Source organism: Saimiri boliviensis, chromosome 12 (genome assembly GCF_048565385.1).
Source record: "Saimiri boliviensis isolate mSaiBol1 chromosome 12, mSaiBol1.pri, whole genome shotgun sequence".
NCBI classification, from domain to species: Eukaryota; Metazoa; Chordata; class Mammalia; order Primates; family Cebidae; genus Saimiri; species Saimiri boliviensis.
Genome location: NC_133460.1, coordinates 41,666,685 through 41,691,338, shown reverse-complemented (window position 1 = coordinate 41,691,338; position 24,654 = coordinate 41,666,685). Strand labels below are relative to the sequence as shown.

General features: G+C 40.5%; 1 protein-coding gene across 4 annotated transcripts in view; it reads right to left on the bottom strand.

Annotated features, from left to right (window-relative positions):
• The window catches only part of ARID5B (AT-rich interaction domain 5B), a 196,643-nt gene that overhangs the window by 36,018 nt on the left and 135,971 nt on the right, over positions 1–24,654 (bottom strand). For 3 of the 4 annotated variants that reach the window (XM_003928693.4, XM_074382283.1, XM_074382282.1), the window contains 3 exons: positions 8,797–8,909; positions 2,882–3,086; positions 885–937 (listed from right to left, as the gene is read on the bottom strand). In XM_003928693.4, the coding sequence (XP_003928742.3) occupies positions 885–937; positions 2,882–3,086; positions 8,797–8,909 (371 nt within the window). Of the gene's footprint in view, positions 1–884; positions 938–2,881; positions 3,087–8,796; positions 8,910–10,304; positions 18,130–24,654 lie in introns of those variants that run through there. The other variant, XM_010339327.3, reaches the window with a different exon arrangement.

Sequence of the window (24,654 nt, the reverse complement as noted above, 5' to 3'; positions counted from 1 at the left end):
TGACTTTATGTGTCTTATTGTCATTTTACTATGCTACAGAGATATCCCAGGTTACTTCTCAGAGAATGAAAAAATAATTTCTTATTCAGTTGCAGAAGAAACTACACAACTTAATCTGATCATTGTGTGGGGGAGAAAATATTCCCAATGACGACATCTTCCTATATCAATTGATTTTATTACAAATGTCATCTCTGTGGGCTACATTAATGCAGCTCTTTCTTCTTACTTCAAGATTTTAATCTCAGTTTGTTTCTCTAACGTTTCATTGGTTCAAAATACATGCTGTAAAAATCCGTGGCCATCAAATTTTCCTGTGGGCTAAAAATAACCCATTGCTGTCAGTTAGAATTAGCTGATAAAGAGTGTCAGAGCCTGTTCTGAATAAGTTTGATAACTTCCTGTTTATGCAGCATTGACCCTTGTCTAATAAAGCTTCTTTGCCCTAGAATGAGAGAGATTCTGCTGCATTCTATTCCTTAATGGCCAATACTGATTACTTTTGAAAGCCTTTAATACATTTCCCATATTAGACATGAACAGATGTCAGGTATGTTGCCAAGGGAAATTTCTTTTATGCAATCTTGGCTTGTTGTACAATAATAGCCCTTTCTCAACATGGGAAAAAATTACAGACCCAACTAATTTCCCTGACAGGGGAGAGTTACATATGTTTTCCACTTGTAGTTTTTACAAGTTTACAATTTTGCCAAACCTGGAACTAATTGGGACTGTTCCCAAAGCGGCCCAATAAACCCCCAAAAGTACAGAGACATTTGAAAAGGCAGTCAATGATGGTTTGCCCTTGCATTTTCTCCATTTTGGTCAGAGAGGGGAAAAGTTAGATTGCAAAATTATTTCATTTAAGTTGCTTAAACACTTACTGTTTCATATCCTCCCAGTTTTTGAGCAGCTTGAAACATAGTCCAAAGGTTAACTGTTAGAGGGACAATAAGTATTTAGATAAGCATTGCATTAACATATTTCCAAGAAATGTCAATTAAAACATTTTGTTTTGTTCTGTTTTTTTTTTTTTTAATGAGAAAGAAAAAAAAAAAGAAATACTAACGTACCCCCAGAGCTAAGTTCTTAGGAAATAATTTGCCCAAAGGCCATTCAACAACAGAATCTTTAATTACCACTTAAAACATTTCTTAAGACACACTCATAAAGCTACAAAAATGGTTCTACTTTTAGGATAAAAGACAGCAGAGTTTTTAGTCCTACTGTCATCAGCAGAGCAAGAGAAGCTAAATTAGGTGCCTTTGGGAAAAAACATGGGCTTTCAAAATGGGGGTTGGTCTTCTTCGACCCTTAGGAAGAAGCCATTGATTGAAGAGTAATATATAAAGCTTCTCTGAGATAAGAACTCTCCATAATCAATAAATAACAGCCACTTTAATATATGATTACCTTCTTAATAGAACGTCTGATGGCAGCACTATATTAAAGGCTCATACAGTATTTCACCAACATGTGGTGGCTTGCAGTGAGTAGGAAAACAAATATTTCACATGGAAGCCACAGTGATACAACAGATAACAGGGAAAGTTCATTCAGAGAGGAACTGAGTCAGGAATCCACTTAGTCCCCTAACTGGCCTGTGTCATGTTGCAAATATTTATTTTTTCAAACAGATTTCCCTTTTCAGAGTTTGCATATGTTTATGCTGTTAAACAACTATGCCAAACTGCTAGCAACCCTGTTCATTTATACCAAATACCATGGAATGGGACTGCTATGGATTTGATTCTTTTACAAGAGGGGAAAATTCAACTTCAAGTGATTCCTTGGTAAAGGAAATGAAGACTAAAATGATTTTTTTTAAAGGCTCTTTGACACAACATGTTCGCAAAGCCTCATTGAACCTTGCACTATTTCAGAGCTATCAAGAGCCCTGCCTCGGCCTTGATTTAATCTGAACCAATGCATAATGCAACAAAGCTGTTCATAGTACATTAATTTTACTTCTATTTCAAGCAACCAGTTTTCAGACAAACATTGTAATCATTCGTAGTTATATAAGTTTATAATGGCTGCGAGTGTTCTCTTGCAATCAGTGCCAATCGCTATTAGGTATGTAAATTGTTATGTAAAACACACAGGTTTGACATTCTTCATCAAAATGACACATGGTTTCAATCTAGGAAGATACGTTTGGAGAAAACACTATTTCAAGCCAGAGACTCATCACTTTGTGCACCGCTAAATCCAGACAGAGGCAAAATATATATTCAGTTGCAAAATCAAGGCAGGATCTGGATTTCTTCTCTTTTGATTTGGAATTCTGCTCGGCTATGAGTTTCCTGTTCTCCTCACAAATATACAATGACACTTACATTTAAATGTACATGTCAGAGTAATTCAAAATTAGGCCCTCTGTTCCAATCTGTGTATTTCTTGTTTTCTCTGAAGTTAGATTTTTGTTATCTTTTAACAAATTTGGGGCTTCGGAAATGTGTTTTCTCTTTGTGGTTGTTTTGTCCATCTTTCAATGTCCTCCTTTTAAAAGCTGTTTTTTTTCACAGGCAACATCTGTGCCTGATAAAGCTACGTCATATTATTATCTCACAAGAAAGGCGTCACAGACACTCAAGATTGACAAAACAGAAAATGAGAAACTTTCAACATGTCTATTTCCAGTCATAATCAGTGGATTCAAGCCTATAAATATCTCACTGCAACCGTCCCAGAAGGGAACAATGTAGCGGAAAAAGGCAGGGAAAAAATTCTTGGCTTGGAACATTTGTAGATTTAGTATAAACAGAGAGCACTATTCCCCGATTAGGATTTCAACATAATCCTGAGTCAAAATTATTTTTTCCAATTCAAAGAATCTGAGCAGCTCTGATAATTCAGAAACGAAAACAAGTATACTCACTCTGTTTAAAACCTAAATAGGGTATTCGTTCTATCGGCGTTTTCCTTTCTTTCATGTATTTATAAAGTGCCACCAAGAAAGCTTGTTCATCTGCCCTGCACTCTTCACCAATGGCAACCTTTGGTTTTTCTTCATTTGAGACTTTTTTACAGTTATTGTGGTTATTCTTCGGCTTGGTCAAGGCTGACCTAGCCTCACATTTCACCTGAAAAAGGGGAAATATGTCATATCAGACCCGGCACGGCCCTGGGATCCTTACTAAGACATAGCTAGTGACAGAGCCAGTGACACTTTTCAGCAAGTGCTAAGGGTGAACCAGTAAATTATCCCTGCTTTTAATAACTTTTCAGAGGCATCACTGAAGATGAATTGTCTGAGGCCAGGGATGGCAAATTTCTGTAAAGGGTCACATAGTAAATACTGCAGGCTTCTGGGTCATACATACAGTCTCTGTTGCAACTAGTCAACTCTAGTAGGACAGCAGGCGTAAGCAATTATGTTAATGAATGGGCATGGCTGTGTGCCAATAAAACTTTATTGACATAAATAGCCAGCCCGTGGGCCACAGTTTGCCAAACTATGCCAGCTTCTTTTAGACTCCTGACAAGTACCTTGATGTGAAATGAGAGATAGGCTTTGCATCTGGTAGAAACATTCTTCTGTCTCTTTATATTAATACATTTTATTTTCTTAAGGAGAAGCGTCAGTTAATGTCCTTGAACAAACCCTGCCTCCTTAACGAATAGTACCATATTTTATACTTTACATCAAAATGGATTCTTGTTGCTATTCTCTCCAGCAACCTAGAAAAACAAGTCAATACCAGCAATGCTGGCATCAGCAATACCAGCAAGGCCTCTGCTGTTTGCCACCCATGGGTGATGCCAGGGTACACCCTCAGTACAAAACAAAAGATCTCACTGTTTAATGAGGGCTTCTTGCTTTATCAGTCAGCTCTAAGAGTAAGATGTTAACTTGCCACAAAAGAAAGAGTAGAGGTCAGCTAAAAACCCAACAAGAGTGAGTATAAAGCTCCATAATTAAAAACTAAAAGGCGGTAAAGGTGCCAGATGTTCTTCCTTCCACACTGTAGGCAGATAGGGAACTTGGCATATCGAGTGGCTAACCTAACGTTCCCTCCTCACTGCCATGTTCTACAAGAGGCCTTTGATGGTTGTTAAATATAACGCTAAGTTGCTGAGCTATTTTAATTGTAAAAGGGGGAAGTACAAAGGGTCAGACTCTGAGTTCAAATGCGCCCACGGGGAATGTGTTCATTCCAATATTCTTTACATCTCCGTAACTGACACTGAGAAGAGGGCCAGCGCTGGGGAAATGCGATGAATAAAAATGTCCCACATATTCTACAACGCTGTCCATTTCAGGATTTGGAACCCTTTTTCTTTCCCTGCAGATCCTCCTTCCTAAGCATTAAGAACATAAAAGACTATGCTTATTTAGTAAAGGAAAGTGCATTCTCTGCCAGAGTTTTCTTTATTGCTTATTCTCTCAAGTGAACACACACAGTTCAGTATCTTTCGACTGGTCCTGCAAAGATAATACTTCCTATGAAACTGATTCAATGGCTTCTAAGTAAGTTCTTAATTTTTAAGGGGCTGTGGAAACGGGGACAAAAACAGCTTTTCCATGTGGATTTTGCACTCTGTGAAATTCTATTAAGGCAAATATCCTGTGAGACTTTATGTTGTCATCATTTTTCACTGCCAGATTTTAGGCTGTTGGATCTAAAGTTCTGGTGAAGTCTATAATTTATGTGGCTTCTTGAAATCCTAACGTCACTCCAGTTTTAATCTGTATTGCCTCCCACCCCTTTCTGAGTGTTTCCTGGGCAGCCAGGCTCTATTCTCAATGTGTTTATGTTTTATTTCATACTCACAATGTGAATGAGGTATTTATGATTTTCGTATTAGAAATGAGGAAACGGGGACAGATGGGATGAGCAACATAGACCAGATCACAAGATCATGCCCTAGTTAGTAAGTGGGGAGTCTGAAATTTAAGCTCAGGCAGCCTTCCTTTAGGGCTTGTGGTTTTAAACATTATACTTTTCTGACATTCTTCATACAAATATTAAATTGGTAAGCAAAACAGACTTCCCAATTAAAAAGCCTATATGATTACGAGGCATTACAAAACCTTCTGCTTAGAAATGTGGTTTATCAAATGAAAAGTAGAAGACAAATCTAGGGGGTTTCCAATGTGTCAAGGAGCTCCATTCTTTCTATCGTATCACGAGCAAAGGGGAGGGAAATCAGTTTTCCACTGAGTTCCTACAATGAGCTAGGTATGGAGCTGTGGACTTCACATGCTCTACCTTAATGTTCCTAAGAATTGTCAAAAGGAGATATTTAGCCACATTTTACAGTTGAGGAAACTGGAGTTCAGTGAGGTCATGGATGGCTTGGAAGAGGCAGACCTCTGGGTTTAAAACTCAGTTCTGCTCCACTCCAAACCCCAACCTTGTAACATAAAAGAGTAGATCTCTCAGGTTTGTGTATAAAATGAACTGAGTCTTAAATTTGCCATGATAATGGGCCAACTATCTATATTATTAGGTCAGAAGCACCACTGTTCAAAGGAGAATGAGGTTCGAACTCCTTGGTGTCTAGAGAGCTGCTTACCCCTCTTCCTCATCTGTAGAAACACTCAGAAAGAGAAGGAAGACACAGAGGGGTGCATGAACCAGGTCCAGAGGAACCCAGACTTCGTGCTTCATAGCAAAGGCTCCAAGTGAAGCCAGGCTGCCACCTGCTGAACTCCAGCCTGAATCTCAGTGGGCTCCCTGCGTGCTGCTCCAGGGGAGGCCGGGTACTTGGTAAGAAGTGAACAAGAGAACGGAGGCTTCTTTTCTTGTTCTAGCTTGATACATTTTTTTTTCCAGTTAACATAACTGAGCTCTTTAGGGTATTATTCTGTTTCTGGGTAGGACTAAGTCAGGTTCCTTTCTATATGTTTTTTTTTTACCCAGAGCATTCTCAGTATTTCAATCTATTGAATCATTACAGTGCAGGTGGCAGTGGCCAGGAAAGCAGTCTTCAGGTTGGCCTAAGAAAGCCCAACCTTTTGATTGTGACAGTTAATTACTAGATCTGTTTTTTCCTGACCTGAACACCATACACCTGTTGAGTACACTAAGGGCTTTGGGGTTTCCAAAATGATTGAGGAGGTGCTAATGAAATAATCAACATTTAACATTTTCCATGAACCAACACCTGTTTGATATTAACCACATCCTTCCAGGGGATTGAGTTATAACTAATCCAGCCCTCAACCGGGACAGTAAGATGTGCTGAACCAGCAATCTAAAAGGTAAGAGATCTCATCTTGGTTTGGTTGCTACCTTGCTAGGTGACCCTCAGTCTCTTCCTTAGTAAAGCAAGAATGATAATCCCTGGAAACAGTTCTGAAGACCACATGAGAGGAAAAATATTGAAAATAATGAAAGCATCCTATTTGTGAAATATCAAAACTATGTTTATCATCTAAATGAACACACTGCCCATCATAGTTCTGTTTTTGTGTTCCTTTTAGAATATAAACCACCTGTTACACACTTCTGCCCTTCAGAAAAATGCTTACAGGATATAAAAAATCATTTGCCATCTATCAATGTAGGCCTTTTATTAGGGTGCTATGCCAAGAAGATTTCTCTGGTATAGATCGCTCTGTGAAAGGCCTGGGCCTCAGATCACTGCTTTAAGATGATTCCAGAAAAAAAATGGCAGGATTTGGGCTGAACACAACCATGGTATCTTCAAAGAGTTGGTAGTTTCCTCTCCACACGACACTTGCTGTCTTTGGGGAGCCATGTAATTCTCTCTCCCTGGGAAAATACGATCTTGTGGCTTGTTCATTCTGCAGGTATTTTACATCTGTCTGTTGATGCCAACAGACAAGCTTGTCATACTTCATACCTACTGATCTTTTTGCTTAAGCGGTCTCGCTAGACCCACTGGAAGCAGCCAAGGCATGACTGTAATCCAAGACTCTGAAAAGAGCCAAGCCATTAGACCAGTCCCTAGGAGCTGAGTATAGCATGACGTTCATCTGTTCACCACTGAACACCAGTGGTGGAAGGATGATCCATCTCTTTGTAAAGACTCTGTCGGGCAGCACTGTTGTGGGGATGGGGTAAAGGCGTCGCTTAGAAAATCCAGGACTGACTTCTATCCTTCTTGTTAAGAAGTCAGTGATCAAATACAGCCCATCTGTACAGCAGGCTCTTGTTCTTCTCGGCTTTGTGAACTCGACAGTGAGTTCTGAGCTGCCTTCCGTGGAGAGAAACATTGGAGGTGCTGTTCTTTCAGATCAACTGTATGAGTTTTGTAAAATTCCCAGAGGCATACCTTGGTGGTGACGCCAAGTGGCATGGGAAGGAGGTTTATCCTGCTGGGCTCAGGTACAGAATATGCTGGAGTAAACACAGGCTGGTCAACCAAGAAGGATGGGCTGGGCACCAACCGAAGGCATGGGCAGTGCAAGCTCTGCTGAATGTTATGGTCTTAAAACCTTCTTGCCCCATTCCACAGGATCTTGCAAACTACATAGCAGGGAATGAACTGTTCCTGCTGACATCCTTCAAGACCATGGAAACCAAAGTCCTAGGTAGACAGTTCTAGTGCTGAGGTGTCCAGCTTACAAGAAAATATCATTCATGGTATCCATTTGGAGTTGTTCACAGAAAGTTAAATGCACAGAACAAAAATCACCTTAGGGAGAGAGATTTGTTTTCAACCAGAAAATGGAAAATACACATTTCTACTGGTTCATCTCTTCTTCAGCCTTTGGAATCTTAGAAGTATGAAGAAATTATAAGCAAAAAAGTCCTTAGAATTTCCTAATGAAACAATGATGCTTAACGATAAGATTTTTTAGAATGTGGACATCTAAGATTTACTTCATTACATTGGGGAGGCGGAGTACATGGCAGAGAAACAGTAGACTGTCAACACAGAACGGAATTCATGTTTTTTTCTACATCAGACTCTTCCAAAGTCACCACTAATCAAAATGCCCCCATTTTCAGAAGTTTACATCTTTGATCTGGAAACTGGTGTCAGTTGAAATCTGTTCTTCAATTAAAATCCTAAAGGGACTATTGCCATCTTTGGCACGAAAACAACACCTAAATGCAGTAAACAGAACCATGGAAATCTGACCCAAGTCCACAAAAGTCCGAAAGATAAGTCTAAAAATATAAAGTGATACTTTACCCTTTGTGGTGCTAAATACTTCAGGCATGCACTTTCAAGATTCCAAAGAATGCTTGGGCAAAAAATGGACCTGGGTTCTGAACAATCGTGTAGAATTTACTTTCATTCTGCATTAACAGACATCTTTAAAAGTATATAAATGCTTGTGGGCATATGTATACATATAAATGTTTTGCTATGTATCTTTAATTTTACTCTCATGTAAATTAGAAGTGACTTTGAAAAATACATAACTAAAAAGATTAATTCTAGCTATTTCTAATTTCATCCTCTGTTAATCTCCAAAACACATTTAGATGAATACATTCAGAAGGAGGATGGTTCAGCTGGGCTATTTTTGACACAAGCAGAGTAAACTATGTCATTGTGTCACCCACTATGAAATCTCAGCCTCAATGACGTGGGTGCTTAATCATCTGTCCTTTACTCAAAACAGGCCAAACTGGGAGCTAGGAAGTCTTTCTGTTGACTAATCAAATTGCCTACCTCCCCCACCCCACAGCAACCAGGGGAGGGGAGGTGACAGGAACAGGCACAGCATAGAGCTTCAAAAGCTCTGAATACCAAAGTCAGATGCTGAATTGAAAACTGCCTCCAAGACACAAGAGCAGAGAGATAAAGAGAAAAAAGCAAAAATAAAAAGATGCAACAAAATGAATACCGTGGAGTGAATGACCGTACCTTGGCAACGGCTTTGCCATCAGAATTATTGTTGGAATCCTTAACACCACTGAATGAATCTCTTCTTTGTGGGCATGGTTTCTTTTTGCGTGGTCTGCCTTTAAGATTTGGCGCTGAAAACAAATGGAGAACAATTGATATACATTTTCATTTGCATGGGTTTATTAAAGACCCACAATCTGACTCCAGTGATCCCTTCTAATTGTTCAGAGAAATGTACATGTCTGTGGCAGGCAGCCCTCCTTATTACATGCTTCTCTCTCTGAAGGGTTGCGTATTGGTAGAATATACATTTCTGTACATGTTTCCCAAAGCTAATCTGTTGAGCTTTAACACGTCTAATTAATATTAAGTAACACGAAGCTCTTAGCTCTAACAAATCATAAGAAAAATGCCCTTCCACATTGTTAGACAAAAAGCATTTGGGGCTGAAAAACTGAGCCAGGCTCAATTTTTGGTTTTGGTTTTGTATCCTGCTTTCAGAAACCTAAGTGATATGCCTGCCCTTATGGTATCATAGTAATGAAATGTTTGAAAACATTTCTTTTAGAAAGTATTTAGAGATAAGGGCATTCTCTCAAATTACCACCCAGATAAGTAGAGAGATACTATAGAGAGAGGCATTCACGACAACAAGCTGGAAAATATCATTATACATATTTACTAATAATTCTGCAACCAGCATGTTTCAAATCTCAACAAATCTGGCAGATACATTTAAATCAGCATGCTCTCTTTTCCTTTTCAATATTTTTATGAAGATCTTAAGGCTTATTTAAAATAACATCCAAAGATTACACTGGGGTTAGCCTGATTCCATGGGGGTTACACTTTTGAAAAGCCATAGACAAGATACAAATCAAAGTTCTATTTCATCCTTGATGCTGAGCTTGGTTCCTTTTAAGATCTATACAGAAAGCAGTAAAGGAAAGGCTGCTGTTTACTCAGAGCGATGCCTGTCCGGCGTCAGCTTTCACATTTAACTTCATCAGTCACCCAAGTCAAGCAAAATGAAAAACAACCAACTAACCAACCGCCCTTGAACGACTCTACACTAATGAATTATACCCTAAACAATTTCCTTCAGACCTTTCAAGATACCCACGCTTTTTATTACTTAAGGAGTGATTATGATAATGTCCAATCTAAACAACACGAACCTTCTCAATTGTTGTTAATCTTACTTAAGCAGTGAACCAGTGGTTTTAGAACATTTTTACATTGTACTCATTTTACAAACACAGTTAATCCTACTGATTTGATTTCCTCCTCCGGATAACAGTTTCACTGTTGGTAAAAGCTCAGTAAAGCAGAGCTGCCTTTAAAATCAGAGAGGCAAAAGTTTCAAAAGAGGCTTCAGGGCTTAGGATCCCCCTTCCTAAACCCGCCCTCTCCTTTCATTCCCCTAAACACTGGTCTGAAAGTTCATCGCAGAAAGCCAGCCTGGAATTAACCAAAGGTAAACAAGCTCACAAACAAAAATCAAGCAAAGAGAAAGTAGCGATTACCCATTCCAGTCGACAAACATCTGCCTGACTGATGTCTGTGCTCATGAAAGCTACAGCATGTGACTGCTCTCCGGCCACATCCCTGGAAGAAGTCTCGACTTGGTGTGGATGTCAGCTTCCCTCCGAATGCGAGCTGCGAGGCTCAGCGCTCTGCTTACAACTCCCCTCCCCCGGCAGCTCCATTACTCATGTAAACACACAGCAGTGACTAGCACCGAGTGTGTGGGATGAGCCTGAGGACTTTGCTGGAGTTGCCAGACTGGCAGGGAGGGCTCTGCTCTGTCCGCCTCCCCGCACGGGGTTGGTGATTGCAGCCGGCCTGTTTTGTGAATCCTGACCTCTTGCTCTCCTCCTCAGAGCACGAAGCCACGTTCCATGAATTTGACACGGTCCGCAGCCTGGAGCCAGGGCGTGGACTGTTTGTTTTGTTTAGAAGACTTTGTGTAGCACAGAAGTGTTTCCACAACCGACCCAAGTGCTAAGACTTTAATGACCGTGAGGGAAGGATGGACTTTCAAGTCCCTAATCAAAATAATCGCTGAGCAGAAAACTGACAGACAGAACTTAGAGTAGCAGGTCGGAGGCATTTCATTAAAACAAAACAGGATCACCTCTGTTCTGCGACTTGTTACTGTGATCTTCCCTTCCTCGCATTTTGGCGAAAAGCACTTAAACCTAAAAGGCATTTATTTCCAGAAAAGCTTTCAAATCCCAAAGGCCTTTTCGATAGAACTTGCATTGAACATGCTGTTTTTAAATAAAGGCAGAGGTTCCGGGAACTGACGAGAAGTCATCCCCAAACTGGGTTTATTTTCTCTGTTCTTTGAGCTGTTTTCAGAAGCAAGAGCAGCATATGTACTCCCCCAGCAGATTCTGAGAATTACAAATTTAGAACAGACTAGCACCTAATATTCTGGTCACACAAACTTAAACTCTAAATGGGATTTGATCAAGAGAAAAAGCCCTTTGTTCTTAATAAGGCGAGTACATGGGTATTTCAGGTATGGTTAGGCAAATCCCACCAGTCCCTCAGGGCTCAGACTCCAATTCCTCTCCTCCGCTCCCCTCTGAACTTTTTTTCTCTCCTTCTCTTATGGAACATTTCACTGTATCCCTTGCAGTGTAGCTGTGCTTTTTGGCATATTACCATACTAGACTGGAGAATCCTTAAGGGCAAGACACTGTGGGATGTGTCTTTTACCTGCCCAACACAACGCCCAAAGGCAGCATTACATAACATGCACTTGTTGAATGAAAAAGTGACTAATAGAAAGAAAGATGCCCACATATTGTTCTATCCCGTCTTCAAAGACTGGTCCCGCCAGCCTCCCATGTGGTAATACTTGTCACTTTGAGCACCTGTAAAACCGCATTCCCCTTTACTACCTAATTCGGATACTCTGAAAACATAAACCGGTGACTTGAGTTTGCACTGGGAATGGAGACAGGAGACCAGGGTCTTTGGAATCGCAGTAGGGCTTATCATCTAGTCCAGATGTCCCCAAACTTTTTACACAGGGGGCCAGTTCACTGTCCCTCAGACCGTTGGAGGGCCGCCACATACTGTGCTCCTCTCACTGACCACCAATGAAAGAGGTGCCCCTTCCTGAAGTGCGGTGGGGGGGCCGGATAAATGGCCTCAGGGGGCCTCATGCGGCCTGCGGGCCGTAGTTTGGGGACGCCTGATCTAGTCCCTACATGCAATGCACAAACACCCTGACACAAGCATTCAAAGTCCTGGGGGGAATGGAACACAAAGGACTGGGTAGGGGCCCCTACAATCCAATTCCAGACCTTTCGGATTCAGAAGACACCAGGTAAAGTTTTGGTATTGAAGGGCTGGCTTTGGGGATAGCAAAAATTCTGGTCCCTAGGCCACATCTTTTTCCCTTCTGGGTCATGAAAATCTGTCATCTGCTAGGTCAGTGAGTGAAAACAAGTGCATTATGGTGTGCTGGTGGACAGGAGTGGGGTGGGTCTGTGGACTTTAATTGACTCATGTAGGAAACAGCCCTACCTCCTAGCCACCCTGCAAGGACCTATACCTCTCCTTGAAAGCTCAGTGCTGTGTAACTGACTCGCAGAACTGAAGTCTTGAGACTCCCGAATTAGACGGGCTCTTGTGCTTTAGGTGAGACGGATCTTTACCAAGAAAAAGCTCTGCTAGAGAGAAAGCAGTACCCTTACTGATAGCACATCTGGCTGCAGCCAGTTTTATTAAAAAAAAAAAATTGGTGCAAAGCAATAGATACACTGTTACCTTTACGTGTGTATATAATTCACTGGCCTGGTTTATCTGAGAGTTCAGTAAATGCTCTTTGCGTGAATGTTTCCAGCATTGTGCATGAATAATAAGAGTAGCTAAGTGAATAATAATAGTAGCTAACCATTTCTGAGCACTTTCTCTTTACCAGTCACTCTTCTAAGTGCTTCACATTCAATAACTCCATTAAAACTCCCAACGAGCCAAAGAGGAAGGCATGGTCCTTTTCCCCATCTTACAGACCAGAAAACTGAGACAGAGATGAAATAACTTGCTTCAGACCATAAAATGGTTACTGGTGGCAGAAGGATTTCAACACGGGCAACTGGACTTTATCCAGAGCCCCTGCTTTAAGCAACTTATCTCTAACAGACACACACACACACACACAGCCTCCGAATGAAGTATTCATAGTAACTTGGGCTGGTAGTCACCAGGGAGCACTCCCCAAATGAAAACACTCAAGTTCTACACAGCACGAGGGTGCTGCAGCCCACCCCAGACAGGAAACAACGTCCAACTGAATTGACAGCGAGTGGGGTCCCCATTAGTCTTAACCCAGCAGTAGGTGGCAAGGCTTCCACTAAAGCCAATAAAACTTAGTCAGAGAGCCCTATATATTACCCCCTTCACCAGTGGGCCACTGACTCTTCTCCCTAATCATTGAAAGATCTGTGTATGTGTGTGTTTTTAAAAACCTTTTCCCTCTGACTGCCCATCTGTTCCTCTTTCTAACTCAGTGCCAAGAAATTAACAACTATTCACCTTTGTGAAGTCACTGCTATTTCTATAGGTGTTAATCCTCAGAGAATCAAGCTACCTCCAGAGCTCCAGGCTACTCTGACAGTGAACCCATGTTTGTTTTTTCTTTTTAAACGTCTTCAAATATTAATGAATTATAGTCTATTTTCTCAACAAGATAGCAAAACAAGTTTGTTTTTCTGAAAGGGTCTAGAAGCTCAGAGTTGCAGACATTTGTTTATATATTTATTTCACTGCGGGTTCACACAAGTTACATGGCAGGGCAGTGCAGGTGTGGGAAACTTTGATGTCAACCCCAACTCTTGCAATAATAATAATAAAACAAAGGGAAATGTAACCAGTTACTGGCAAAGTAAATTGCTTTTGGCTCAAATGTTCCTGTTTTTTTCTACTGTGTTCTTCCTGTCATGACCATCTCTTTTTTTAATAGCATTTATGCTCTTGGAAATACCACGAAGATAGATAAACTGCTATAAAAGCTGGATTGACTCATCAGTTAACAACTCTTTCTTCCCATTTTGCGGAGAGAATTTTGTTGCCAACACAGCTACGTATTCTCTCGAGAAATTCTTTGTGAGCTTCCACTCAGAGATAGGGCTTGCTCGTTGGTAGGGATTGGCTTCAGGAGAATGGAAAACCAGCACAATTTCCCTAAGAGTTTGACCCCCGAGGGCAATGTCTAGAGGAAGTTGGCAGAGTGTTAACTCATTCGATTTGCAAGTTGTGTGTGTGTGTCTTTTAAACAGGAGCCAGAAAACAAAACTCCACTGATCACAGTATTAAGGCAGACGAACGTTGTTCTATGTATAGCATGTGTTACTGATAATATAATACCCTGCATTTCTGTAATGCTTTCCCTCTGAGGATCTCAATTCTCTGGAACATTTTCTTTACAGACAATAATCTTAAAATACCAGCTGGGCGTGGTAGCTGTCTCTACTTAAAATCCTAGCACTTTGGGAAGCTGAGGCGGGTAGATCATGAGGTCAGAAGTTCGAGACCAGCCTGGACAACATAGTGAAACCCCGTCTCTACTAAAAATACAAAAATTAGCCAGGCGTGGTGGTGCACACCTGTAGTCCCAGCTACTCAGGAGGCTGAGGCAGGAGAATTGCTTGAACCCAGGAGGTGGAGGTTGCAGTGAGCCAAGATTGTGCCACTGCACTCCAGCCCAGTGTGGGCAACAGAGTGAGACTCTGTCTCAAAACAAAACAAAAACAAACAAACAAACAAAAAAACACAAAAAAATCCCCTGGCAAGTTTCAGCATGGAACATTGATCTTTCTTGGGGTGGCAGAGGGGGCTACCCTAATTTAGTTATCATATACTGTGTTCTATTTTCAGTGTTTCCCTTTTGACTATTTAGAAACTTCCTCTTTCACTACCACAAAAATAGAATGAATGTTTTTAAAGTTATTAACGTGTGAGTAAAAGACTTAGAAACCAAGAATGGCAGAAGGCTTGATCAAAGCCACTCCTAAAATTTATGGGTGTAATAAAAGAAAGGCATTTCACAGATAATCTCTTATAGAATTTCAGTTTTCAATATATGTGGGGGTACGAAAGAAAACTAGAAGCTCTCGGACCTCATTTTGGCTTTCACTTAAAGCCAATATTTAAAAATTCATAAATGAGTTCCTGAAATTTTTATTTTAAATTCACAGTTATATTCTATATAGTGACCACTGGTATTAAACTTCTATTCAATTTTTGAATCTCTGTACAAATTCACAAAACACGGATCACATATGAATTTAGGAAATATTCAAGTTTATTTTTATTCTGTTTTCCCAAAGTCAATCTTCTACACCCAACAGAAATGCTTGAGAAGCAACTGTATTGTCTGAGATATAATCACACAGGGCCACTGACAAGCACAACTTGATCCTTCGGGACATTCTAACTCTGATGATAAAGTTTAAACAATAGACATGGTAACACAATGCTGCAAACGTTTTATTACTTGGTAATTGTTCTGACAGTTTCCTCTTAAGAGTAATTATTTTTTCTCAAATAAAGGCATAAAATAGATGAGCCCTGGTAGTGGCTCATGACTGTAATCCCAGCACTCTGAGAGGCCGAGGTTGGAATATTGCTTGAGGCCAGGAAATTGAGACCAGCTTGGGCAATGTATTGAGACCCCTGTTTCTAGGAAAATTAGCCAGATGTGGTGGCGTGTGCCTGTAGTCCTAGCTACTTGGGAGGCTAAGGTGAGATGATCACTTGAGTTCAGGAGTTTGAGGCTGCAGCGAGCTGAGATTGCATCACTGCTCTCCAGCCTGGGTGACAGAGTGAGACCCTGTCTCTAAAAAAGTAAAATTAAAAAATAAATAAATAAAAGCAAATCAGCCCAGAGCCTAGAGCCCGATTTAAATGCTTTTCAAATGTCATCAAGACCAGAAAAGCCCCAAACACTAATGGATGGATATGTCCTAGAGAAATTTTACACTCATCACACTGGGTATCATGCGATATGAAGACCTGGACTTTGAGTTTCCAAGTGTGCTTTTACCCCTACTCTGCTTGAACCACAAACTACAATTTAGCATTTCCAATGAACTCTGCTCTCACTCCTTGTTCTTCTTCCTGGAAGGGTGAGCAGCTGTTGTGTTAGAAATAATATTAAAAAAAAAAAAAAAGAAGAAGCTGTGTTTATATGAAGTCCAGTCATTTTGCCTCTTCGTCAAAATCATTGAGAGCCCCAAGAGTCACTAATAAGAGTAACATATTACTGCCTTTGTTATACCTGGATTGCTTGGGCAGTTTAAGTCCAAAACAGCCATGGACTTCATTGACTGCTCAACAAACCATGTAAGTAAACACTTTTGTAATCCATTCCAAAACATGCCCAGTCTTACTCACTCCTGTTTCATACTTGTGAATGCTGGAGTAATTGTTAATGCTCCTGATCAAAGGTTTAGTAATTTCTTAGGCATGTGATTTGCATAGCTATTTCCTGATCTGCCTTCTCTCTCTGCCCTGGAGGTCTTCATTTCTCAGAAACACTTAAAAACACAGATTATTTTACTTCTACCCTTCCCCCAACCCATAAATGGAACAGGACCTCCTAGCTCATCTGTATTGCTAATTGGTTTGAAAGCATGTGACTCCATGCATTCTTGCCATTAAAACACAAGCAAGGCTCTTTTGTAGTCAGTTTTACCAGCAGTGATAGGCAGATTTCTATCTTTGTTCCCCACTGTGTCTTGAGACACGGGGGAAATGTAAATGATCTCATGTTATTTATATATTGTTCTGAAATCATGTAGTGAATTCCAAGGTAATACAAAAATGGTCTAGAAGTCTATATAATAGGTTGTCCACGAGCACACTAGCAAAGACGAAAAAGATTGTAGACACTTTTCACGACTGCTTGAGAAACAAGGGGAAGATCTAGGGTCTGAATCTAGGTGTGGAGTGAGGAGAGATTCTGGTTTTTCAGAGGATTGACTCTCTCAGGGGAGAATTCTGGAAATAGGAAAAGAGATGAAAACCTATGTCAGCCATTTCCAACTCTCATTTCTCTCTGGTCTATTTGGCTACCCCCAGTATCTTCCAGTGGAGGGTCCCCTTCAGGGCTCGTAAGGGGGTGAAAGTGGTAACTCAGAGATGTTGTGCAAAAACTTACGCATCTTTGGGATAATGGAATCTATATATCATAGCATGGACAAGACCATGCCTAGGTTTTCCTGAGGCTCAGGAGCCTATGGAAAGACTCCTTTGTCTTGGAATTCCACATAGTGTAGACATCAAGGCAGAGTAGACAGACTTAGCTTGGTCCCTAAGCGTATGGCAGCAGTGCTATCTAGGAGCTGCTTGCAAAGGGTCTGATTTCTCTGCATATGGCACCCACCAGCTGCAAGGTCCTGTCAAGTCACAAATTCAGCAAAACCAAAAGTGGACTCTCAAAGAACCGACATGGCTCAAACTCCCCCTTTCACATGTACTTGGCATCTCCTTTCTCCTGTCCATCTCTCCAGATGCCAGGTGTCCATGAGCCATTTCCAGGCCTCAGGTTCCTCTCTCAATCATGCACAAAAGCGAGTACAATGAGAATAAGTGTGTTGTTTCAATACTATAGTATGTATTTTTTTCTTATGATTTTGAAATAGCTGCTGTTTTCATTTTTTGAAAACTCTTCTCTAAATACAGATTTAGTCTTTCTTAGTATGGTTCTATATAATAAAAATAGAGTATTAACAAGATAATGGTCTTTTTTTCTTAAGGCTGTTTAAGGATCTGCTCTGGAAATGTGTTTTAAGGACATTCTGGTTTCCACAATTTCTGAAGGTTATACAGATAGAACCTCTCAAACAAAGAGAGTTAATTTTTTGTCGTTTTCTCTCTCTTTTTTCTTTTTGTTACAATCAATAAAGCTGCTCATTCCAGCCTATGATTGATACGTTCTGTGGTGTTACTATTGAACATGACAGCACAGAAGTGAAAGCAACATTTCTGTATTGAATAGCATTGTAAGAACAGTAAATATCAGAACAGTTTTAAAACTCATTTATAAACAACATTCTTGTTCAGCCATTTCTCCAGCTTTGGAAATGAGGTATTCCATTTTCACCATTGAGGATAATTGATTTGCTACAACTCTACAGAAAACATTCCCCACTTGCAGATAAGTCAAAGAGAAGGTATTTCTTATTTGCCTGTTTTTGTTTTTGGTGTGTATGTGGATTAACATGGAGATATTTAATTTATTACATACTTGGATGAGTATGGGAGACATTTTCGAGTTTAAAATACACATACATAAGAAATAGTCATCAAATGATAGGCTCCCAATTTCTTTTAAAAAGATCCAAAAAGGAATTTTTTTTTTTTTTTTTTTGAGACGGAGTTTCGCTCTTGTTACCCAGGCTGGAGTGCAATGGCGCGATCTCAGCTCACCGCAACCTCTGCCTCCTGGGTTCAGGCAATTCTCCTGCCTCAGCCTCCTGAGTAGCTGGGATTACAGGCACGCGCCACCATGCCCAGCTAATTTTTTGTATTTTTAGTAGAGACGGGGTTTCACCATGTTGACCAAGGATGGTCTCGATCTCTTGACCTTGTGATCCACCCGCCTCAGCCTCCCAAAGTGCTGGATTACAGGAAGGAATTTGTAAAAAAAAATAAATAAATAAAGGGGGGGACTTTTTACTCGCTTTGTGCTTTTATACCTTTCAGAAAGAATAATGTGAGAAGTAGGATAGTCTCTTACTTAAGTAAAAAGATGACTATTTTTGGTTGTCTGAGATTTGGAGATGTTTTTCTTTGTTCAGGCAAATCCCTCTGACCCTTCCTCCTTATGAGGGCACCAGCACTGTCCCCAGCTACGTACGTCAGTGGTTTCTGAGCTTCGTTTGTTTGTGCAGGTACAGGAGTCCAGATACTGGAAAATGACTTTAAAAACTCTTCTGTGGTACCAAGAAACTCTCGCATGAACTCACAGATTGTATAGAAGAGAATGTGTCTTGGTGTAGGGTGGGGTGAGGGTACAGAATGAAAAGAGAAAGGGGCCTGGGGTGGGCGTGGAGAGGTAGCAACAAGGATGGTAATACCTGGTGGCATGTTAACTAAGGACAGATGATAAGCCGTGGGGCAAACTAGAGTGATCAGGCCACTGGAGGGAGAGTTTGTCACACTATAGAGAAACAACACACAGATATCATCAGAAACCCTAATGTAAAGCTAACAATGAACCCAGAAGAGGTTATAGCTTCTTCACATTTTTTTGGTGTAAGATAAAACATTTCTATGACTATTTAGAACTGCCATGTCTGATAGAGTCACCGCTAGCCACACGTGTCTCTTGAGTACTTGAAATACTGTATGTCAAGTCCAGATTGAGATGTGCCACAGTGTAAAATATACACTGTATTTCCAAGGCTTAGTACAAAATAAAAGTAAAATATGTCATTAATAACATTTTATATTGATTGCATATTGAAATGATAATATTTTGAATATCCTGGGTTAAATAAAATATATTATTAAAATTGATTCCACATGTTTCTTTTTACCTTTTAAAATGTGGTTACTAGAATATTTTAAATTACATGTGGCTCACATTATCTTTCTCTTGGGCAATGCTGGTTTACTCAATAATTCAATGTTTTGATTACAGATATGTTCTTGGAAATATGTGTTAAGAAGCAGACAGAACAAGATTAACATCGGAAGCTAGAATAATCAGCAAAAGTCACAATTCAGTGTTTCAATACACTTAAGATTTTATTCACTGTTATGGACGATGATCACGTAAAAATGTTATATATATTATACGTATATGTAACACACACACACGTAATGTTATGAGTATCTAAAAATTTTGCTAAAGCTGAAGTCTCTCCTCTGTAAAATTCAAATCTGGTAATCATTGACTCAAGGCTACTAAATGGCCCTGATGAATGTGTTATTTCATTAACTTCCTTAACTAAGATGTCAAAGTAAATGTTAAGCTTCGACAACAGACTGGAGAAGAGACAGAGAGGGAGAAAGAGGAGAGAGAGAGGGGAAGGAACTAGTTAATTGTTTATTTCACGACTTGTTCTATCCTGCTGTCAATATGGGTCAGGTATAATGTACGCCATTTTCCTCATCCGGTACAAACTGAATAGGGGAAAAGGGAACTAGAGTGATTTTAGTTGCTTGAAAGTAGACACTTCTAAATCTCCAGTTATTGAGTAAGTTAATGGTCTGACTTTTTGGATATTTCATCTGAGAATAAATAGAGAGGTCAGTTACAGTCAGGCCTAAATGCAAGGGCATAGCCTCATTGGCTTTGCCAACCTGCTTCAGGTCCCATTTATGACAAAATATGATATTCTTAGGTTGGGCGTGGTGGCTCACACCTGTAATCCAAGCACTTTGGAGGCCAAGGCGGGCGGATCACCTGAGGTCGGGAGTTCAAGACCAGCCTGACCAACATGGTGAAACCTGTTTTAAAAAAAAATTAAAAAAAAAAAAAAAAATGATATTCTTCATGCAATACTGGCATTCCAATACACTCAGAAAAGTTGAACAGAACAAAAAGGTTTGAACTCTGGGAACAGGGAGGAGATAGATTCTTTCCACAATCATTCTTTTTTTTTTTTTTTTTTTTTTTTTTTTGAGACGGAGTTTCACTCTTGTTACCCAGGCTGGAGTGCAATGGCGCGATCTCAGCTCATCATGACCTCCGCCTCCTGGGTTCAGGCGATTCTCCTGCCTCAGCCTCCTGAGTAGCTGGGTTACAGGCATGCGCCACGAGGCTCAGCTAATTTTTCGTATTTTTAGTAGAGACGGGGTTTTACCATGTTGACCAGGATGGTCTCGATCTCTTGACCTCGTGATCCACCCGCCTCGGCCTCCCAAAGTGCTGGGATTACAGGCTTGAGCCACCGTGCCCGGCTCCACAATCATTCTTAGCACCAAAAAATCATCAGGCATTACTGAGAAGGCGGCTGCCCAATGCTCAGCTGGCCCTACGTCCCATCCTCCCAAATGACTTTTGACAGTAGCCAAAATCAAAGCTGATTCCCTCCACTTCCTCACTTTTTTATTCCTGTGGCAGCAGCAACACAGAAACCTAACTAGACGTTAACAGCCCTCCAAAAACTATATGCCAATCAAAGGGCTGCACACACACAGTAAAATGGGTTCCTATTGTAAAAATAAAAGAGCAGTAATGGTGGCAGGAGAAATAAATGTAGGAAATATTTTCTTTTTTTAGAAGGCAGGAGTTGCTATAGCATTTAAGGCAGTCACATGCAGAAAGACTTAGACCAAGATCTCTGTAACACTGACAAAACAGACAATAAATGTCATACATTCTGCTAGATCATACTTATAATGCAGTAATTTTAATGAAATTATTCAGTGGGTTCCATCCACATCCCATTGAGCAATATACACCTCTGGTATGTTTCTGACATCTAACTATAGAAGTATTTGTCTTTGTCCTCCGAACTCTTTTATAGCACATGGTATGCATATTTCAGCATCCAACATTATTAACTCATGACCAACTGTCAGTTGATGGTTATCTAACACATGGGGTCTGCACAAAAGGGATCCTTATTTGGGCAAAAGCTCTTGTCTGCACCAGTCTGTCTATATTTTCCCTCAGAAGAACTTTATTTGGATTATTATTCGCTGTTAGTGGAAACTCGGAGGCTGCATGTGTGGCAACTGGAAGGCGGAGAAATAAATCCTTAACAAGTTCAAACACTTAGCTGATATTAAAACCATTTCTAGCTTCGTTAGCTGAAAGCAAACGCTCCATTGCCCTCTCGTGGTGAGTTGATGGGATGCGGTGGGAGGACCGGAAAAAAAAAAGAAAAAAAAAAAAACCCAGAAACTAACAAGAGAGTTTACTCCAATGCAGGTAAAAACATTCATCTTGGATAGAAACAGCCACAAATGACAACCTTATGTTGTTTTTTATGTTTCAGAATTTACATTTTTCAGCCCTCTTACGTGGAGATTGGACAAGGTGATGTGGGTGAGGCTTGTAATATGGAAATTAGAACTTTGTCTTTCTGCGATACAATGACTTCACTCTATTTACAACCATGGCTGCTATATATGTGGCAAATTGATTTTTATGAGATTTAGAACCTTAAAAAAATCATGCTCACATTTTAAAAGCTCCTTTAAACCAAAAATAGACTGATGTTCCAACTGGTTTGGAATTATAGGAACCAAAGAAAGAAGTCTGAATAATTCCCTAATATGGAAGAAAAACTGCTTTTTTTTTTTTAAAGAAAAAAAAATAAGTAACAGTTTGTTTCTGACAATAGGCAACATATGGAAACATAGAATTTATAGAACCAAGTATAGGTACAGAATTTATCTTTCTATGTTTTCTAAAAATTAAATTTTATAAAATTATGAACTCCAAATAATCAGTTAGCCAATTGGGTATTTATCTTTTAAAAACACCATTTACAATTTCTTTTGTATGCCTTTCAACAATTTCCTGCCTAACAGGCCCGTCCCCAAAAAGCAAACAAAACTGGTATTAAAACAGACTGAAGAGCTTAAGAGAAAGCTGGGGGAGAAGTCGGGGCAAAGTACATGAGAACATAAACTATTTTTTTAATCTTATTACCAGTAAATGTACCATTATGTTTCTCTTTTATGTGTCTTCTCTTCAGATAAAAGCCACTCCCCCAACCAGCATTACAAAAATGCACTGTATTTTTATAATATGATTTTAGAGGCAGATTAATCTCAAATTGGCTTTTCCACTCACACGTGGAAGTTCTGTTTTGCAACAACAGTTGTTCGATTTTTGTCTTTGAATTAGCAAAGTTCTTAAAGTAATTTTACTATAAAATTAAACAGCTGGGAGTTCTTTAACAAAACATGACAATTCTTGTTCTTCTTTGTACTATTGTGCAAGCTGAAATACTCTTTCTTTCATGTCTTTTTATTCCAAAATGAATTCTCTAGTTAGCCTTGTTTAGCTTTAAGAAAAATAATAAAGAAGAGGGGCGGTTTTTGCTGACCTCTGAAATTCAGAGGCTTTTAAGCACAGGGCGTTTACACAAGGTGCGTACTCAAAGGGCTTTTGTTTAATTCCTATTATGGAATGAAAAACGATATTCTGCCCCAATATAATGCCAATCCTTGTGTAGAGCAAAGCTGTTGACAAGTGCTTCTGTGGAGTGAGGCATCTTATGCCTATTCTGCAGATGGGAAAACTGAAACATCTCTAAATGGTGAGGAAATATGGAACTAAGATGTTCATAGAGGCTGGAATTAAATTTAGAATTTGACTCTTAGCCCAGAACTCTAACCATGTGAGGGCCCTAACTCTCTGGAATCAACAGAAGGGCAATTTTAAAACATTCTTTTGACATTATTAACCACAGCCTCAGGGCTCAGGGAAGTGAGTGGGGAGGGCCTAGAAACGTAATACAGAGCTGCTAGGTGACCGCGTCTTGCAACATGGCTCATAATTTGGATGACTTGATCCATGGTGCCATATATTCTAGGAATATTCCGAGGCTTAATGATTCCCTTTATATCTTAAAAAATCGGAATCTAGATCCAAGGGCGAGTGTAGACTGTTTCTTAAAATACGGAGCCAGAGAGTCATGACAAGACAAATTGTGGAAAGTGGTTCTCGGCTTTTCACATGAATCTGGAACCAAAGACCACACTGCTAGGAGTTGGTGAATCCATAGAGGTGATGCTAGTAGGATTCTTCATTGGAGTCATTTATAAAATGGTGGAATTCCATAGCTTTAGGCAAACCTCGGGTAGCAGCTAGTCATTCTCCACATTAGAAAAGGCAAGACCAGAGAGCCCGCCACTCGCCCAGCATCACCCAGTAAGAAGCAGAGCTGTGATAGACTCTGGTTTCTGTTGCATGATATCAGCAGCAGAGCCTTGGCAGCAGATGGCTTTTCAATGGGCCCTGAATACCTCTGCTTGCGTCTCTGCAGGGCGAGCTCTGTCATCCCAAGACCACGTTACTGAAACACATTTTCCAAGGAACTGCAATTAATAAAGTCAAATGGGAGCCGACAAGGACATTCCCACTGTGTTCGAATGCCAAAACATACAACTGAGAAAGCTCACTTGGAGCGCATGAAGTGCGTGCGGGTCCTTCTGGCAAAACTTCTGTGCACCACACTCCCAGCTGTTTGCCCAGACCCAAATGTGAGGGACTAGCAGTGAAACACTTGCAGAGCCATTAGGAAAGTACTCTGGCATTGGGCATCAACAACTGTCACCTGCTTGCTTTTGTTAGGCTGGGCTAAAGAAAACAAAGGAGCCCTCCTTGGGGCAAGGAAGGGCTTTGGAAACTCGGGACCTCTAGGATCAAGAAGAAATGGATCACAGCCCACCTTGCTAGGGAGCATCCATCTCACCCTTCTAGTAGTAACACAAGCCTCGGAGGTCTCCCAAGCACATTACGAAGCTTTATACCTGTGTGCCTTTGTTCCTGGGCTTCCTCTGACAGCAATACCTTTCCTTTTGTAGCTTTTCTCCTGCTGGCCCCAACTCCTGCCTAAAAAGCTTCCTTGGCCAGTGCAGTGGCTTACATCTGTAATCTCAGCACTTTGAGAGGCTAGGGTGGGCAGATCACCTGAGGTAAGGAGTTCAGGACCAGCCTGGCCAACATGGCAAAACCCCATCTCCACTAAAAATGCAAAAATTAGCTGGGTGTCATGGCGGGCAACTGTAATCCCAGCTACTTGGGAGGCTGAGGCAGGGGACCCGCTTGGACCAGGGAGGTAGAGCTTGAAGTGAGCCGAGATTGTGCCACTGCCCTCCAGCCTGGGCAACAAGAGCGAGAGAGACACCATACCCCCGCAAAAGAAAAAAAAGGCTCCTTTATTC